This window comes from Solea senegalensis, linkage group LG14, assembly GCF_019176455.1.
Source record: "Solea senegalensis isolate Sse05_10M linkage group LG14, IFAPA_SoseM_1, whole genome shotgun sequence".
Taxonomy (NCBI): domain Eukaryota; kingdom Metazoa; phylum Chordata; class Actinopteri; order Pleuronectiformes; family Soleidae; genus Solea; species Solea senegalensis.
This window is the reverse complement of record NC_058034.1, coordinates 19626570-19645639: the sequence shown is the minus strand read 5'-3', so window position 1 is coordinate 19645639 and position 19070 is coordinate 19626570. Positions and strand designations below refer to the sequence as shown.

General features: G+C 40.2%; 2 protein-coding genes across 7 annotated transcripts; both read left to right on the top strand.

Annotated features, from left to right (window-relative positions):
- The first annotated feature begins 686 nt into the window (after nucleotides 1–686).
- On the top strand, nucleotides 687–11863 carry lonp1 (lon peptidase 1, mitochondrial). Its single transcript, XM_044044726.1, has 21 exons — nucleotides 687–1244; nucleotides 1921–2009; nucleotides 2101–2220; nucleotides 2445–2610; nucleotides 2690–2803; nucleotides 2910–2971; nucleotides 3243–3372; nucleotides 4082–4165; nucleotides 4256–4324; nucleotides 4900–5051; nucleotides 5353–5491; nucleotides 6191–6369; nucleotides 6750–6837; nucleotides 7640–7762; nucleotides 7884–8000; nucleotides 8200–8340; nucleotides 8426–8591; nucleotides 9355–9441; nucleotides 9518–9645; nucleotides 10559–10723; nucleotides 11366–11863. Exons 1-21 carry the CDS (start codon nucleotides 723–725, stop codon nucleotides 11522–11524), a joined length of 3000 nt encoding a protein of 999 aa, XP_043900661.1. The 5' UTR covers nucleotides 687–722; the 3' UTR covers nucleotides 11525–11863.
- A 750-nt stretch (nucleotides 11864–12613) lies between these two features.
- ctns (cystinosin, lysosomal cystine transporter) lies at nucleotides 12614–18906 on the top strand. 6 transcript variants are annotated; one of them, XM_044044918.1, is made up of 11 exons: nucleotides 12614–12690; nucleotides 13260–13361; nucleotides 13638–13728; nucleotides 14889–14979; nucleotides 15144–15247; nucleotides 15766–15903; nucleotides 15981–16080; nucleotides 16676–16795; nucleotides 17069–17239; nucleotides 17796–17913; nucleotides 18428–18906. In XM_044044918.1, the coding sequence occupies exons 2-11, from the start codon at nucleotides 13286–13288 to the stop codon at nucleotides 18577–18579; spliced, it is 1161 nt and encodes a 386-aa protein (XP_043900853.1). In that variant the 5' UTR covers nucleotides 12614–12690; nucleotides 13260–13285; the 3' UTR covers nucleotides 18580–18906. The 6 variants fall into 6 exon arrangements, with proteins under 6 accessions (XP_043900853.1, XP_043900859.1, XP_043900855.1 ...); XM_044044924.1 differs by having other exon boundaries at nucleotides 13650–13728; nucleotides 18428–18905; XM_044044920.1 differs by having other exon boundaries at nucleotides 12675–12737.
- Nucleotides 18907–19070: the final 164 nt, after the last annotated feature.

Below are 19070 nucleotides of genomic sequence, written 5' to 3'. Positions count from 1 at the left end.
GCGAGCAGCATGTACGGTTCTCATACCCGGAAGTGTTCTCACTCCGCCCGTTTAACCAAGTATGCATCAGGTGGTGACCTACTTGGGCGTACTTTGGAAAGCCATGTATCCCAGAAGGCGGAACACAGCAGCAGAGAATATGAATATAAACGTGAAATAAATATTTTTCTGTGTTCTGAAATGATCCGCTGCCTCAGACGTCTCTCTCATCAGATACTTGGTGTGATTGATAGATTTGTTGTTGACGTGTTATTAAGTTTTTACTGTAAACGTTTTGACAGTTTGAAATTAGCATATTATTAATGTTTTATTTATTTTAACTTTGAATTTTAGATTTATATTCGGTCATTGTATATGTATTTAAACATATATACACTACTCTACACTGCTGTAATGTATCTATTTTCCACATGGTACTGTATATTTTTATAAAAAATAATTAATAAATTAAGTTACATATTTAAAATGTTAAAATAATAACAATATATAAACATTTATTAAAGTATCTTATATGTTCATTTATTACTATTATTGGCGAGTATGTATTCCAGTGGTACTTCCCAAGTACGTACTTCCTACTTGCATACTTAGGTGCATACTTATTGAGAAAGGGCCTCTCTTTTTACAAAACGAGTGTTGTACAACTCTATCATGACGTCATCAAACATCGACAGAAAGAGCTAGGTCACAGGGTCACGTGCCATAGAAAGCTCCAGATCAACATGGCCGCGTGCGTCAAGATGCTGAGCGCTGCGAGACAGCTGCACAGAAACCCGGCTCTTGTTTCAAAGGTGAGGTGGACCTGCTGGAACCGAACCTCCACCAATGACACCGGGGTCCTGCGCTCGCTCCAGCCCTCACGCTTCTACACCAGCACGGGGACCAAACTGGGCTCTACAGCGATGACAGCTGGCTATAGGATGACGCTCAGACCTCACCGCTGGATGCGGGTCGGTGCCGTCCCCCGTGCCCAAACCGAGGCTTTAACACCGAAACCACGAGTCTACATGATCCAGGACAGGATGTTCGGGAACCGGGCCAGTGGTGCGGGCTTCTCCGGGGAGGACGGCGCGGACAGTGCGGGCTCTGGGGGAGAGGAGTCAGGCGGAGATGGAGGAGTACCGTACTCTGGACCTCAGATGACCGCGCTCACCCCCATGATGGTCCCGGAGGTGTTTCCGAATGTGCCGCTGATCGCTGTGAGCCGGAACCCGGTGTTTCCCCGATTCATCAAGATCATAGAGGTAAGGAGGAGTCCGAAGTGAGCCGAGTATGATGCAACAACACAGCAACGCTCCTCTGTTTGACATATGGAATATAAAGCAACTATCAAGTTATACATTATATACAGTAGATTAGTTAGTCTCTTCGTGATTGTATTCTAAAATATACAAAACGGATTATTAGACGTGTGAATCACAGCGACATGGTCCACGATATCAGTAATGTCACGTTATAACGATTCTGTCATAGTCAATATATTGCAAGACAATCATATAGAGATACATCACATATCTGTCTAACTGATGAAAATAAAACGTTAATGTTGAATGTTAAAAGTGCAGGTTATCTCTATTTATTCAGAACCTAGGTCATAAAGTCTATGTATTGAATGTGGATTGAGCATCAAAGCTTTCTCCACCAGGAGACAAGAAGTAGTGACGCCTTGCAAGTTAAACTGACAGAGACTGTTTACTTTAGAGCGCCTTCATGATGATATATCACCCAGTTGATATTTTGAGCCACCCCTGCTAATGAGTGTTTTATCCCTGTTTTAACTCCACTGGATCTCTTAGATGTCCTCAAAGTTCCCTCCAGGTAGCAAACAAAGGCAAATGTGACACTTCAGTGTTTCCACAGTGTGTGTTTTTGTGTGTGTTAGTGATGTTTGTGTGTGTGTGTGTCTTTCTCTCCTGTCAGGTGAAGAACAAGGCGTTGATGGAGCTGCTGAGGAGGAAGGTCCGCCTCGCTCAACCGTATGCTGGAGTCTTCCTGAAGAGAGACGATAAGTAAGTAAGATGAACATTTGTTTGGTGCTGCCTCTGTGATCTACTGCCCCCTGTGCATGTTTATGGTAATGAACGTCTCTCTGTGTTGCAGTAATGAGTCAGACGTGGTGGAGTCCCTTGATGCCGTCTACTCCACAGGGACTTTTGTCCAGATTCATGAGATGCAGGACCTGGGAGACAAGCTGAGGATGATTGTCATGGGACATCGCAGGTCAGAAACTCTGCTGCTGCTCGAGGAGACAGTTGGTGTGAAAATACGTTGACTTGATTTGGAAGAGCTGTGCACTAAATCATAGGCTCGATGTGATCACATGTGGAAGAGTTTGGAATGGTTAGACAAGGTCTCAAAAGAGCTTAGATGCGGTCCGGCCCGGCGTTGCCCAGGATACCTCATGTAGAGATCAGCTATGAGAACCGCAATCTCTGCTCTTTCAGGGTCCGCATCACACGTCAGCTGGAGGTGGAGCCTGAGGAGGTGGAGACGTCTCCCGTGTGGTCAGAGTCTGAACCCGAGTCCCAGCCCAAATCACCACTGAGACGCAAATCAAAACGCAACCGCAAAGACCAGCCGGGGACTCTGTCAGAGCAGCTGGAAGACAAGGTGTGTGACACGAGCCTCGCAGGCTCACAAGCCGGACGTGCAGCAAATCAGCATTTTCACTGTTTTTGTGTTTGGTCAGATTTCAGAGATAGACCTGAGTCCAGAGCTCCAGTCTCTGCCCTCCTCCGACATCCTGATGGTAGAAGTGGACAATGTGCAACACGAGCAGTTCACTGTCACCGAGGAGGTCAAGGTGCGAACTTCACTCTCCAGTCTGGTACATCAGGGCTGGTGAGTCACTGGTCTCCCAGTGGTCTCAGTAAAAATAAAAAAAACCCTGGGGTGTGTTTGTTTTGCAGGCGCTGACGGCCGAGATTGTGAAGACCATCAGGGACATCATCGCTCTCAACCCGCTCTACAGGTCAGTCTGCTGACACAAATAAAGTGGTTTGCATACGTTTGATATTTGAAACAGATCCAGAGCTCGCTGTTCATCTTCTGAATTGTAGTATTGTGTAATCATTATTTCTCTTTTGTTTGGATAATTGCCCTCGTGCCTGGGGCCTTAGAGTCCCTTTAAACACACCAAGGCCTCCACCAAGGCTTCAACACTTTTAAACGTTTGAACGTCCAGAAGAACTTTCTGGATCTGTAGAGCTTTACCTGTTTGTTTGTTTGTGTGTGTCTGTCAGAGAGTCAGTCCTTCAGATGATGCAGGCTGGTCAGAGAGTGGTGGATAATCCCATCTACCTGAGCGACATGGGAGCAGCTCTGACGGGAGCAGAGTCACATGAGCTGCAGGACGTTCTGGAGGAGATCAATGTGAGTCCTCTGCACGCTTACACCTACACACACCTCTGCTCTTTAGAACAGAACAAGAGTTTAAAGAACACGAGCTGACTTGCATTTGTTAAAGCAACAAGTGAGGAAGTTCCTCATCCTTCAAGTCCTCTTCCTTCACCTCAGTCAGATTATCTAAAAACTGGAATACACTTGCGTTAGATGGTTTAAACCTGTCATTGCAATTACAACACTGATTACAGATGATGCTCTTGCACTACAGTAAAATAATCCCCTGTAAATTATCGGGAGTTGTCATTTTTAAATGATGTTCAGATTATTTCTCATTTCTGATGTTATTTGATTAGATCAGATTGGGAACTTTACTTTGGGAATTTTGGAAATAATCCAAATTGGATCCAACTTTCCATGGGAATTAATGGGAATTTTTGAAACCATGCAGTCATCGTCATAGATCATTTTTACCCAATATAATATTTTTCAACAAAGGTTATTATAATCAATAAAAATCTAATTATTAACTCTTTCCTGCATCCACACTATGAGGTCTCTCAAATATGTTTCCAATTGTTTTCGAGTCATTTTTAAACTATTTGGTTGATAATCTGAATGTAGTCTTTCATATGTTTTATGGAAAACTCAGCTTCCCTTCACTTTTAAATGCATATACAGTGTGTTTACATCAGGATATAAAACTTCTCCTACTGAAGTCTCTTGCGTGTCTCTGCAGATCCCGAAACGTCTCTACAAGGCTCTGTCTCTGCTGAAGAAGGAGTTTGAGCTGAGTAAACTGCAGCAGCGCCTGGGCAGAGAGGTCAGAGGTCATAGGTCATGATCACTACCAAACATGTGCTGTGAGGCTTTGTCCTTCGCCGCTGATCTTTGATCGCTGCTCTGTCCACAGGTGGAGGAGAAGATCAAGCAGACGCACAGGAAGTATCTACTCCAGGAGCAGCTGAAGATCATTAAGAAGGTAGAGCAAGGATGGATGTTGTCCATCTGTTTGTCTGTTGGTCCTTGTCTTAAACGCTGTGGCTGCCCTGGTCAACCATATTCTATAGAAAAATATTACGTGACGCACTATTCCTTTGAGGATATTTAGATTCAGAATGGATCTAAGGTGAAGCTGCACTCAAATTGCCGTCTGCTGGACCCCATTTTAATTACTTTGAATGGTCTGAGGTGCTTCTATGCTGTATATTTTTTGTTTTTAAGTTTGAAATTTGCAGTTTCGTTCCCAAACTCCATAGACTGTCTGATTACATTACATGTCATTTGGCAGACACTTTTATCCAAAGCGACTTACAATAAGTGCATTTAAACAGTGCTTGTCAGGATGTTTTGGACTAGTGTTACATTAACAAACTGATTTTGTTCAGTTTGACTCTTTTCTCTGCATAAACAGCCTGAGATAAAGTATTTTATTGGGCACATGACTTGAATGATTAATGTGTGATACAATAGCTAAACAAAGACGATCTATTTCTTGCTACTACTGCCACCTGTGGTCCACTCAAACACAGTGCACGTATGTGTGGCTGTTTTCAGGAGCTGGGTCTGGAAAAGGAGGACAAAGAAGCCATCGAAGAGAAGTTTCGAGAGAGACTCAAAGACAGGACTGTCCCACAGCACATCATGGACGTCATCACTGAGGAGCTCAACAAGCTGTCACTGCTGGACAACCACTCGTCAGAGTTCAAGTGGGTCTCAAGAGACATAGAGAATATAATATAATCTATTATCGATTCAAAAGATAAAGAATTTAGAGTTCAGTAAAAAATTATGTCAACATTCAGTTGATTTTTACTCCCCCACATGATCCCAAAATGATTGACATCACTTGTTGAAAAAAAATAAAAATAAAAATAAACAGGAAGATAATGGGTTTATCATCATATGTCATCTTGTGCTGTCACACTGAGAAATTCACCTATCACTTTTTCTAAAAATTTAAGATTGAAACCGTTTTTATACGTGTGTGTATGTGTTGTTTTTTTTCAGTGTGACCCGTAACTACCTGGACTGGTTGACCAGTATGCCCTGGGGAACCTACAGCAAGGAGAATCTGTTACTGGACAGAGCCAAAGAGGTTCTGGAAGAAGATCATTATGGGATGGATGATGTTAAGAAACGCATATTGGTACGCTCACAGCTGTGAGGACACTCACATTTCCTTACGTAACCTTCTCAACTTAAAACCTTGAGTGTCCATTTTTTGTGATATTCAAAAATGCCTTTAAGATTAAAAAAAAGATTTTCCCCTTACGTACATGAAGCGTGCATTCCATGTTCCCGGTCCCGGCCTTAAATTTATATTTTTAAATACTCATCATTTAGACCGATTTTCCTATTTAGCATATATGTAATGTTTCTGTTAATCCAGTAGGTGACAGTGTTGTATAATAAATAGTGAGTAAGAAAATACTGATAATATGAACTAACTAAAAACTAAAGTTTTTATGATCAGGACTGATCAAATTGCAGTTTATACAAATGGGACATTTTTGGCACTTAAGGTGGTGAGAGGGGGGAAACCACATTACACCATACACCATACCATACAAAATAAAACCAAAAAAATTATCCATTGAAATTGAGAAAAAAATAAATATAATGTTAAATAGCACCGTTTTAGGGAGTACCCATTTTTTGTACTACGTGATGAATGTATATTCTTTTTAAGTTGGTGAGGGTTAATCGACTTTGACTATTCTATGTCCCTTTTTTATTGCATTTTAAACATCAGTTCAACCTCACATGAGACCCTGACTCAACCACTACTTTACTACGATTGTTTTGGTCATTAATGATTGGAGCTTGTTGTTGTGTCTGTGTGCAGGAGTTCATTGCAGTGAGTCAGCTGCGCGGCTCCACCCAGGGGAAGATCCTGTGTTTCTACGGTCCTCCCGGTGTTGGAAAGACGTCCATCGCTCGCTCCATCGCCAGAGCTCTCAACAGAGAGTACTTCAGGTTCAGCGTGGGCGGAATGACTGATGTGGCTGAGATTAAAGGACACAGGTGGGTCACAAACAGCTCATCTGTCTGTTGTTAGGCAGCTTTGAAATTGAATTGTTGATGTTTAAACACTGGAGTGTTAATGCAAAACTAACATTTAGAGAAGCATCATTATTGTATCTCAGCTAGAAACTGTAAATACAGCCAAGAAATAATTCTTAAACATTCTTAAAAGGTTTATTCAGCATGACTCTTGTCCCTCAAGTGACAACTTAAATATAAGCTTTTGTAATGTCTCTTTATCATCCTGAGCTTCCTTAAAACACAGAGAATGTCCTGTCTATATATACTGTCCCAAGAATCTATAAAAATACAATACAATAATTATGCAGACCAAAACCAGTAAGGTTTTCTTAACACTGTTTTTGCGTGTGTGTGTGCAGGAGGACTTATGTCGGAGCGATGCCAGGAAAGATAATCCAGTGTCTGAAGAAAACCAAGACGGAGAATCCTCTGGTGCTGATTGATGAGGTCAGTGTGGCCCTGCAGCAAAATCATTTTTCTTTGTTAGCTATATAACAAAGGTCCATATACAGTAACCTGTCCACTCATGTTGAATGTTTAACCTCAGGTTTAAAACTTCTCCTGATGTTCTGACTTCTGACAAGTTTAATACTCAACATATTTAAAGGAATATTTCAGGTTTTTGAGCCACTGACAAAGTGTTAGTATCAGTATCGATATTATCACTGGATCGGAAATCGTAAAGGTAAAAATGTAAACTCTGAATCAATCCAAAAGTCTTTTTTACTAACTTCAGTGATTCCTCGGCACTCTCACCCTCTATCAGTCCACTGTTCCTATCTAGTGGAGTTCTTTCCAAAACTACTTCTATGTAGCGTATTCCTCTTTTGTAAGTTGCTGTCTGCTAAATGCTTAAATGGAAATGGAAAGAACTGATGTTGGTTAAAAGTTGAGTCATTTAAGGTCAATTGCAGTTTATACAAATGGGACATTTTTGGCACTTAAGGTGGTGAGAGGAAATAAACTACATTACAATACTAAAACGAAAAATGTTGCTGGTAAGTGACATGTCCCAACCTGTGTGATCCGTCCAAAGCAAATCTTATTATCAAATAGTATGTGGGAAATATTACATATTTTGTCATTGTGTTTAAAAAAAACCCTAACGTTAAAGAGTATTTTTTATTTATTTATTAATTTTTTTTAAATAATAATTCCGGCTGTAAAAACATTAATATATCTCACAGAGCCTCGGTTATTTCTGCTGTTCCAGGAACATAAAACAGTTTTTTTCACCTGTCATTACCAGGTGGATAAAATGGGTCGTGGTTACCAGGGCGACCCGTCCTCTGCACTGCTGGAACTTCTGGACCCCGAGCAGAACGCTAACTTTCTCGACCACTACCTGGATGTTCCTGTAGATCTGTCAAAGGTAGGACTTGACAATCCTGTTTTTAATTAAAATTGTGATTTTGGATTCTGCTGCTATTTCCTTCACCATGCAGCTCCAATTAACTTTCCTGGATACTTAATTTCTTTCTTCTCCACTGAAGGTGTTGTTCATCTGCACGGCCAATGTGACGGACACCATCCCAGAACCTCTCAGAGACAGGATGGAGATGATCAATGTGTCTGGATATGTGGCTCAGGAGAAACTGGCTATCGCCGAGGTAATGCCCACCTCTACCTTCTATTTTACAGTATTTAAGCCACTTTTAGAGAGGTCCTGAGGTCTGGACATTTTTCATGGTATGGTCCCCAGGCTGGACATTCTCCTGCTGTTTTGGAATTTTAAGATCATTGTAATGTATTTTGAAAATAGGGGAACATGCCTACATGCAATTAGGGTTAATTTCTGTGTGTTTTCAGCGTTACCTGGTTCCTCAGCTGCGCACTCTGTGTGGACTGACTGAAGAGAAGACCTCCCTCTCGCCTGACGCCCTCAGTCTGCTCATCAGACAGTACTGCCGAGAGTCTGGAGTCAGGAACCTGCAGAAGCAAATAGAAAAGGTCAAATACTGTAAACCAGAGTGCACACAACAGTAGACTTGTCAGAATTAGGATTTGTGTGTAACACCACTTCCATCTCTGGCAGGTTTTCCGTAAGGTGGCATTCAGTATTGTGAGCGGTGAGAAAACCGCAGTGACAGTTACTCCTGACAACCTGCAGGAATATGTGGGTAAACCTATTTTCACAGTGGACCGGATGTACGATGTCACACCGCCGGGAGTCGTCATGGGGCTTGCATGGACTGCCATGGGTAAGAGACACACACACACACACACACACACAGACACACACACAAACTTGTTTCTATATTTCTATATCTTCATGAAAGTTTTTGAGAGTGCTTGAATTTTTTGCCAGAAAGAAGTGAAGTTGATATTTAGATTAAACGTTTCCCTGTTACGACACCACCTACTGTTTCATGCCCTGTGTTGCTTGATGTACGTAGACTAGGACATGGAGTCATAATTACTAGTGGTGTTGTGGACACTGTCCACTGTCTCTCTCCGACCGCTGACGTGGGATTCCGTGCAGAACAATGAGCGAGTAAAGTTGAAACAAGAGAGCGAAAAATTATGACTTGATGTCTGGAAATTTAAAATTCCTAGATCTCTGTCTCACCAAAGGCAAATGACAAAGACGGACTTTGAACCAAGATCCAGAGGACAATCAGCACATTCAGTCCTTGAATTTGAGGGAATTGACCCTGGAAAGTCCTTGAAAACTTTGATGTCAAACAAGATGTGGGAATCCTGCATAATGTATTCCCTAACCTGAACCTTACCCCAAGTCTAACCCTAACTCTAATACCAGGTCTTAACCCTGAAAAGGCCCTTTTAAATATGATGATTATCAATGCAACAGCCTTTAAAAGCAGGAAAAGCATGATACGACGACATCCAAAATGTTTTGTATCATGTCACCATATGTCAAACTGGTCTTCACAAAGACCGAAATACAAGTTTTAAACACACACACACACACACATACTGATGTCAGAGTGTGTTTCTGCACAGGTGGGTCGACACTGTTCATTGAGACGTCCGTGCGGCGTCCACCAGGAAAAGACGAGCTTAAAGGAGAGGGATCACTGGAGGTCACAGGTCAGTCAGGACTAACATCAACCCACCCCCACAGATGTGGAAGCTGTGTGTTAAAGGTGTCACTCCTCCTCTGCAGGTCAGTTGGGTGATGTCATGAAAGAAAGTGCAAAGATCGCCTCTACCTTTGCCAGAGCTTTCCTAATGAACCAGGAACCAGACAACAACTTCTTGGTCAACTCCCACCTGCACCTGCACGTCCCTGAGGTAACCATGGAGATACAGTACTGTAAAAGAATTCTCTGTGTATACTACATCCATCCATACATCTATCTAGCGTTTGAGCATTCTATCGAGCACTCTGTCGTTCTATTTATCTCGCTAGCTAACCAGCGTTCTAGCTAACTAGTGTTCTATCTATTGAACGATCTAGCTAACTAGCGCTCTCATGACTAACTAACGGTCACAATAAACTAATAATCTGGTACAACAAACAAAATCACTAAATTCTTCTACTATTAGTTCTGTTAAATATTACATCAGATTTGTGTAAATATACAAGATCTTGTGGGATGTTTTGGCTGATTATAGAGCATAAATCAACAGACTTCAAGGGGCAAGAGAACTGTGACTTTAAACTGGAGAGGGCAGCGTTGAGCCTCTTGATATAGTCTGCTGGAATTCAATAGTAAAAGAAGAAGAGAAACCCGTGAGCTGTGTGGGTTGACCCTCTCATTTCACACGGTGCAGGACTTCAGTCTCCAGGGCCTGGAATGAGACACAGCTTGTATTTCTGGTTCTACATCTTTTAAAATGAGGAAGTAACAAACAAATATGCATTGAACTGTTTGCTCCACCTGAGATGTGTGTGAGCTGGTTTTTGAAAATGCAGAACACACACACTCTGGCTGGTTTGTCCTTTCGGGCTTCTGTGGAAAAGTGGCAGCACAAGATGGCCGACAGAGCAAGGCCCATGCTTAGAGAACATATATAGGGCACTTTGAAGGCTAGAAAAGCAGAATATTTTCATTTTAAAGTGATGATACATTTCTACAAACATAATTGGGGTATAGTGTAGCCAATAAACCCCCTTTAATCTTACATACTGGACCTTTAAAGTGGACGTTAGTTGACTCAGACTGTGCCGGATTGATTTTTAACCTTTGCCATTTGTTTCTAGGGGGCGACTCCTAAGGATGGACCAAGTGCCGGCTGCACAATCATCACTGCGCTGTTGTCCCTGGCAACCAAACAGCCGGTGCGTCAGAACTTGGCCATGACGGGCGAAGTGTCGCTGACGGGCAAAATACTGCCAGTGGGAGGAATCAAAGAGAAAACCATCGCTGTAAGTACAGTAAAACACACACACAGCGTGTGAATGATGTGCTGTATGGATGTGTGAATGGAACAATGTGGTGTGAAGCAGCTTTGAGTAGCCGTCATTAATGTTTTGAGTTTCACTCTCTACAATAACATGTTACAGCAAAAGCTCTGTATTTATAATAAATACGATTTATAACTCTAGAAACTAAAGCTCAAAGTGTTTCGCAATAAAATTCGCAACAAAATTTAAAAAGCAAATACAACAATAAAACACAACACAGGGTGAAATGAAAAGGAAAATAGTCTTAAGTCGAAAAGCAATGTTTGTTTTTACTTAGAAACAAAACAAAAAATGCAAATAGAACGGTAAAATACAACACAGGGTGTAAAAAAAAGGAGCTGTTGTTTTAGTGTTAATTCCAAGTAAACCAAAAACATCATGTTGGAGTTGTTTAGCTGATTCTAATGAAATATATTACTGGTCATAAAACAGATGTTCCCTCTATCCTCCTTTTACTAAGTATATTCAAATAAATGTCTTTTAACTTAACTCCTCACAGACTCAGCATCTTCTTCATCATTCTCCAGAACCTTGATATTAAAATCTCAGCAGTTTGCATGTGTGTTTTAAAAAAAATAAAATCCTCTGTCTTGTTTTTGTCAGGCCCGTCGTGCTGGTGTGACCTGCATCCTCCTGCCTGCTCAGAACAAGAAGGACTTCTCAGACCTGGCCGACTACATCACCCAGGGCCTGGAGGTCCACTTTGTGGACCACTACAGCCAGATCTACCCCATCGCGTTTCCACAGAACCACCGGTCATAACCCGTGTGTATTTTTTTATTTTCCAGCACTGAAACCAAGCCGAGGTGAACCAGGACTTTTTTAGTCAAACTCACTGGTTCTTACTTTATTGACTTAAAACTGCGGTTTTGGTCCAAGTCCAGCTGTGGAGACGTGTGGAGCAGCTGGTTTTGATGATTCCTCACCTGATTTCAGGAGGAGCTGCAGCGTCGTCACTGAAGCCAACTGTGCCAAATGATGACGATGAAGAACTCTGAAATGACATCACAGGATGTGATGTCTGTCATGGATTTCATATATTATTTTATATTATTATTATAGACCATTATGTGATAAAAATTATGTTAAAATAAATTAAATGATAAACACTAGTCACTGCTGTTGTCTTTTCTCCCATGAAGCTGTAGGTCAGAGGTGTCAAACTCGAGGCACACGTGTGTGTCCCTTATTTATGACCTATTTCTCTCCATATGTGTTCGTTATTGAATCCTTTTCCGTCATTTTTATATAAAATAATACTTTTATTTCAGAATACTGTCAAATATAGTCACAAATATATCATAATATAAGTTTGAGCTCATGTGACTGACTCAGACTCCACTTTTTTGTCCCCCCCCCAAAAAAAAGGGTGAGACCCGTGCTTTAAATGGATTTAAATTGTTTTAATTTTCAACAAAAACAAATAGTGTCCATCACAAGTCAGAAAATAGAGAAACTAACGGCCAGCAGAGATAACTTACCTGATCTGATATTCATGATTAAAACTGTATTGAGATATTATAGTCCTTTATTATTCAAAGATGTAAAGGTAATATTCTATAGTAATAATAATGATGTATTTTAACATCTGTGAATGTACAATATAGAAAAATAATAAATATAATGAAGTATGGACATTAAATTAACAGTAAATGTTATTAAAATACATCATTTAATATTTTTCATATTACAGTTCATATTATTATAGTTATGTATTCATAATCTTCTATATTTGATTATACTATACTATATGTATTATTTTTTTTATTTCAATATTATATCGTATTTATGGGCGGCTTTAGCTTGAAATCCTCCAGACCGCCTGGTGGCGCTGTTGTTTCGTGACAGCAGGCAGTGAGGAAGCAGCAAAAGAAGAAAGCGCTCGTCCTCGTGACCAATGAGGAAGTAGCGTAAACAACACAGCTGCTGTGAGTTGATAATAAATGTTTGCTGGCTGATTTCTGACACAGGCAACGTAAATGTACAACTTTAATCGTTTTTATAAGATCGATTTGTTTAGTTTTAATTTTTTGCCGCTTGTTTTTAAACGTGTCATTCAAAACGCAGCGTTTGTGAAACGAAAGACTCGTTAAATGCGTTAATTGGAGCCAGAATTGTTCACTAACGGGCGGTATGTGTAGATTGTTCTGCTCATGTAAAGACACAGAAAATGTTTTAAATATTTTTTCTCCTAAACAACTGCCTTTATCCTGTTTTCTCCTGCTACAGCAGTTGAATTTTCTCTACATGTATTTTAATGACAGATATTTTTGTGTGTATAATATAATATATTATTATTATAGTATAATTTTACTTAAAAATTTGTTATTTAAATTTGATTTGCACTGTCGTTAGTATTTTCTACGTCATATCTTCCTTATTTTTTCACTACTGGAACCTGAATTTCCACGTGGGGGAAACTTCCCGTTTCGATGAATAGAATTTATGTTTAATGTAATTTAATTTAATCTATGATTTGATGGCATGTGTCCTTCAGGCTGCAGCGTCTGTCATTCTGCAGAGATGACTGCTTTGACCCGGAGCTGTTTCTCTGCTCTGCTGCTGCTGCTGCTGTTGTGGACTCTGCCCAACATCTCTGGTGACTAACTTTATAAATACTATTTTTACTTATTATTTAAAGTTATAGAATATATGAATAAAGAATATATGATACTGGTACTCAAACCTGGTTCTGGAGCTTCTTTGGTTGCAGAATCAAATAATCTTGGTTCTGGAGTTACCTCAGCTATGCAAGTGAAGTATTGAGGTTATGGAGCTTCTTCACTTCTGCAACTGAAGAGTTCTGGTTCTGAAGAAGAATTGTTGAATTAAATGTGTTTTATTATGATGATGATGCTAAACCTTATTTGTGGAGTTTCTCTTCCAGAGTCCAGAGTGTATTTGTTTGCTCCTGATGCTGTCACGTTGGAGCAACACTCTGAAGCCAACATCTCCATTACCTCCAGGTAACCATAGAAACTGCCTGGCCGTGGTCAATATTTCGGTCGTAGAATATTTTAAGGGGGTAGAGGAGCTTTACAAATATACTCGCACACAACAGTTAAAGGTACATGTGCCTCACCTTTCTCTTCCAAGTGTGTTGGAGAAACTGTCGCCTTCAGTTAGCATCAAAACTCAAAAGATGCTCAGTTTGTCCATTGTGGCCCACTAAAAACATGGTAGACCTGACCCAGCTCCACATAATAAATGTTAATAAAGGAGTAGTCGGTGGTCAGGCAAAACAGCAATTCATTAATTCAGTCAATCACACTTTGACCTCCACGCTGACCCCTGTGGGTCACATGGCTGCTGCTCATTGGTCCATGTGTCCTAATAACACGAGTGAGTGCGATAACTTGGTCAAGGCTTTATGTGTCACTGAGTTTTTTTAGATGAGCAAGCAGTGTTTATTGGGCAGAAGAAGTGCTGTTAATGTTTAAATGTTACAGTTGTTTCCAATGTAAAGTACAAACTTACTGAAAGTAGTTGTTACATACATGGAGCTTCTTTGGTTGCAAAACCAAATAATCTTGGTTTCTGGAGCTACCTCAGCTACGCAGGTGAAGTATTGAGGTTCTGGAGCTTCTTTTATTCTGGAACTGAAGAATTCAAGTTCTGTAGTTTCTTTACTTGTGGAGCTAAATAATCCTAGTTCAAGGTGCTTCCTAAATTGCAGAACTAAAGAATCCTGGTTCTGGTGCTTCCTCAGCTACAGAACTGAAGAATCCTGGTTCTGCAAGAGAGTTCTGGTTCTGGAGCTTCTTCACTTCTGGAACTGAAGAATCCTGGTTTCAAGGATCTTCCTCAGTCACGGAACAAAAAAAAACTTGGTTTCGAAAGAAAATAATCCTTTTCTGGAGCTTCCGTAGCCAAACTGAAGAATCCTGGTTCTAGAGCTTATGTTGAGGAACTGAAAAATCCTGGTTCTGTAGATTCTTTGATTGTGGAACCAAAATATCCTGCTTCTGAAGCGTCTTATGTTGTGAAATTCAGGAATCCTGGTTCTGGAGCTTCTTCAGTCACAGGATTGAAGGATACTGTTTCTGAAGCTTCAGATGTTTTTTGTTTGTAAAAGCATCTGTGATGACCAGTGTTGTTCCGAATGAACGTCTTTGTCCTTGTCCAGTTCCCCTCTCAACCTGTCAGCTGTGATTGACCTCAATGTCACGTCCACCTCCAATTCCAATTCCTCGTACGTGATCACAGTGCCTGAGCAGGTAAACATCATCACTAACTATGATTATATGTACTGCATTCTGGAATATGTGTGTTTCTTATTAATAAAATAATTAGAATGAGTGCAAAATGATGGGTTAAAAATAGGAAATATATCCAGAATCATAATAGACATTATCAAAAACGCAAAGTCTTATTTGTGCAGGTGCTGTTGCCAGCCGAGACAACCTTGGTCAGTTTCAATGTGGCAGCTCATAACGTGGGTCAGGTGACCACGCACCTGCTCAGCAACAACACAGACTTCAACAGGTAACTGTCTGAGTGGAAGGTCATGATACCTGGAAGGCGGGTTCACGCACGCACAGTCTGAACAATAATCCAAAAATAAAATGAGCTTGACGAGTCAGTCAACAGTGAAAAATGAAATTATGTTAATATGAGGCGTCAGCAGTCTGTGACACAGATTCAGTTCATATCCATGACAGTTTAACACACAATTAGTAACGAGTAATAAAAGAAATAAAGTGGAGTAAAAGTACGCTAGAAATATAAAAGTGAAGTACAGAAATGTATGAATTTCCTACTTACAGTAGTAGTACTGTAACAAAGTATTTATACTTCATTACATTACAACACTGCTTGTGTGGTGAACTTGAAGTCCCACCCCGTCTATAGTCCCACCCACTTGTAGTTACGCCCCCTCCCTTGCAGTTTGCACATGAACACGTTAAAAGTACAAGACATGATATAGCAAATAAGAGCTAATGTTTGTTTGTTTGTTTGTTTACACATAAACCTGGTTCTCTCCCTGTCTCTCTCTCCTGCAGTCTGTCCGTCAGGATCCGCTTCATGGTCATCCACAGCAAAATCCTCTTTGTGTTCAGTGAGATAATCGGCTGGATTTACTTCCTGGCCTGGTCGGTGTCATTCTACCCACAAGCCTGGGAGAACTGGAGGAGGAAAAGGTAGTTTTCTTTCTCTCGACCTCTGTCCTCTGCTCCACATTCTTTTTATTAATAACACATGTTTGTTTTGTTTCCAGTGTTGTAGGCCTGAACTTTGACTTCCTGGCCCTGAATCTGACTGGCTTCATCGCGTACAGTGTCTTTAATATCGGGCTGTTCTGGGTTCCGTATATACAGGTAACTTCCTCCTACTCTTTCAACAACAGTCGATCAAATCAACGATAATTAGTCAATATCCTTTTGTGTAAATTCTTCAGATTATATTAATGGACAAAATATATAAGGAAAAAAACTTTATTTAGGTAAACTTTTTTCACCAACATGTCCAGGAATTTATTTACCCATGGAAAATAATTCCCTCTAATCTAATGGGTGGAGTTTTAGTGTATATTTCATGGGTTTTAAATACTTGATCATGTAAATTGTAAACAACAATCACGATACTATCACACGATATGTATTCCCCAACCCTAGTGTTAGATGGACGGTTGTAATATTTTTTATTATTATTACTACGTAATTTATATAAAAGCAGTAGCATGAAACAAGTAGTAAAAGGTCGAGAATTTTCACGTTGAATTGTCAATGGATAAAAATTGAACAGAACTTGGACTTAATGTAAAATTACAAAATTTTTAAGGTGAATATATGTTTTATGGTTAGGGTTAGAGTAGAGTAGAGTAGAGTAGAGTAGAGTAAGTCTCCAGGAAATGAATGTAAGTCAATGCAATGTCCCCTCAAGTCATGAATGTTGAAACGTTTGCGTGCACAGGAGGAGTTTATACAGCAGAATCCAAATGGAATTAACCCTGTCACTGCCAGTGACGTCTTCTTCAGTCTTCATGCTGTGCTGCTGTGTGTGGTTTACGCCTGCCAGGCTGCTGTGTATGAGGTGAGTGACATCCACTGTTAATGTCCCTGCTCTGCTGCTGTATACACTCAAACACTCCCTCTGTCAGGTTCGAGAGATGAGGGACGCAGCAAATATACAACATCACATAGTGTGTGTGTGTGTGTGTGTGTGTGTGTGTGTGTGTGTGTGTGTGTGTGTGTCACGTATATGTGTGTGTATTTCACATGTAAAACCAAAGAGGAAAGTGATAATACAACCTGGTGTGTTTGACCTAGAGTGTGTGTCTCTGTGTGTGTCTCTCTGTCTCTACAGAGAGGTGGTCAGAAGATCTCGTGGACAGCTCGGTTCCTGCTGCTTGTTGCGTGGACGTTTGCTCTGGTCAGTTTGTTTGTGGCTGTGGCAAAAAAGATCAGCTGGTTGGATTATCTCTACTATTTCTCCTACATTAAACTGGCCATCACTCTGGTTAAATATGTGCCACAGGTAAAACACACACACACACAAGAATACAGTGTAACTCTAGGTGTTTTATTTATTGATTTAATGCTTTTATTGTGACGTGTAAATGTTCTCTGGAGTAGAATGAGGGACAGTTTATCAGTGTGACAGGTCTGGATTAATATCCTCTCCAACAGTTTCCATACTCTTGCTAAGCGCCAGGGGGCAGTATAAGCATCATATTGTATACATTGTAATGTGATATGTATTTATGGAAGCGCATTTGGGTCACGTGAATAAATCTCAGAGTTCTGGCTAAAATCTAGATTTTAATCTCAGAATTCAGATAGTTTTCCTCAGAATTCAGGAGGTTTTTTTTCCTCAGAATTAGGATTTTATTTTAGTATTTTTTTTAATCTGAGAATTTAGATTTTTTTTCCCCGCAGTATTCTTTATCATCGAATCATAGAATCATGGGAACAGAAAGTGCTGTTCATATTTACAGAAGCTTTTTCTGCCAACAGAATAAACAAACACAGTCACATGACGTCCAGAAAGTTAATCTGTGTGTGTTTGTGTGTGTGTGTGTTAATGTTTACAGGCGTATATGAACTACAGGAGACAGAGCACTGAGGGCTGGAGTATTGGTAATGTGATGTTGGACTTCACAGGAGGAATCCTTAGTATCCTACAGATGATTTTACAGTCGTACAACAATGGTAATCACTGTCATACTTGTCTTAGTTACCACATTGACACACTAACAAAAACCTGTTACTCCTATACAGTCTCTGCAGGTTTTACTGTATTTGTTCAACTGTCACTCACACAGGAACATGATGTTATCTTTTGTAACAGGTTTGCGATCGTAGTTGATTATATTCGGAAACGTTTTTGTCACTTTGTAAACCCTGCACCAAAGCCCATAGAGAAAATCATGGATTTTTACACCACAGCATGCAGTGGTTGTTTATCCACTGCTTCCTTCAACTCCATGCTCAAATGTCTTACTTTTGTGAATTTCAGTGTTTGAAATACTGAGTTCAGATTTACGTTAGTGACACAAAGTGACTCCACGAGGCAGCAGTTAGACTAGCAGCTCCTGTGAGCTAAAAATTATCTTAAGTTATTGTTGACTTATTTACTCTTTCTGCTGATTGAGTGTATGTGTTTTAAGCTGCTTCTTAAGTAGAGAAAGTGGTAATGTTGCAGTGTCTTTCTGTGTCTCCTCAGATGAGTGGGGGCTGATATTTGGTGACCCTACCAAGTTCGGTCTGGGCCTTTTCTCCGTGGTGTTCGACATCATCTTCATGACTCAGCACTATTGCCTCTACAGACATTCATCCACCTACAGCAGCCTCTCAGGTCTGGAAACGGAACACTGACTCAGCAGCTTGTGTGTGGATACACAGGACCAGAGACGACTACACAGGTGATGAACACATGAATGATTCATGTCAGTGGAGACGGACCAGGAAAAGCTACAGCAGCTCTGATCACAATCATTACATTTTTTAATGGATTTATTAATATTTTTTGATTATGGAAGGTGTAAAGGGAAAAAATAAATGATGTATCAATGTTAACACTTTTTAAAAATAATAAACTATCACATTTAAGATGACAGTTGTTTTTGTGTTTGCTAAACATTTGACGTGAGCTGAGGTGTCTATTTTATTTTTATTTTTCACCGAATTCTCCAGTCTGATTTAAAAAAAAAAAAACAAAAAAAAAACTTAATTCTGAGATTAAAGAATTCTGAAACAATTTGAGATTAAAATCATGACTCAAACCTCAATCTTTTTTTTTCTTTTTGGAATTGATTTTTATCGAAATTCTTGACTCTTAATCAATTAAATTGTTGCAGCCCTCGTTT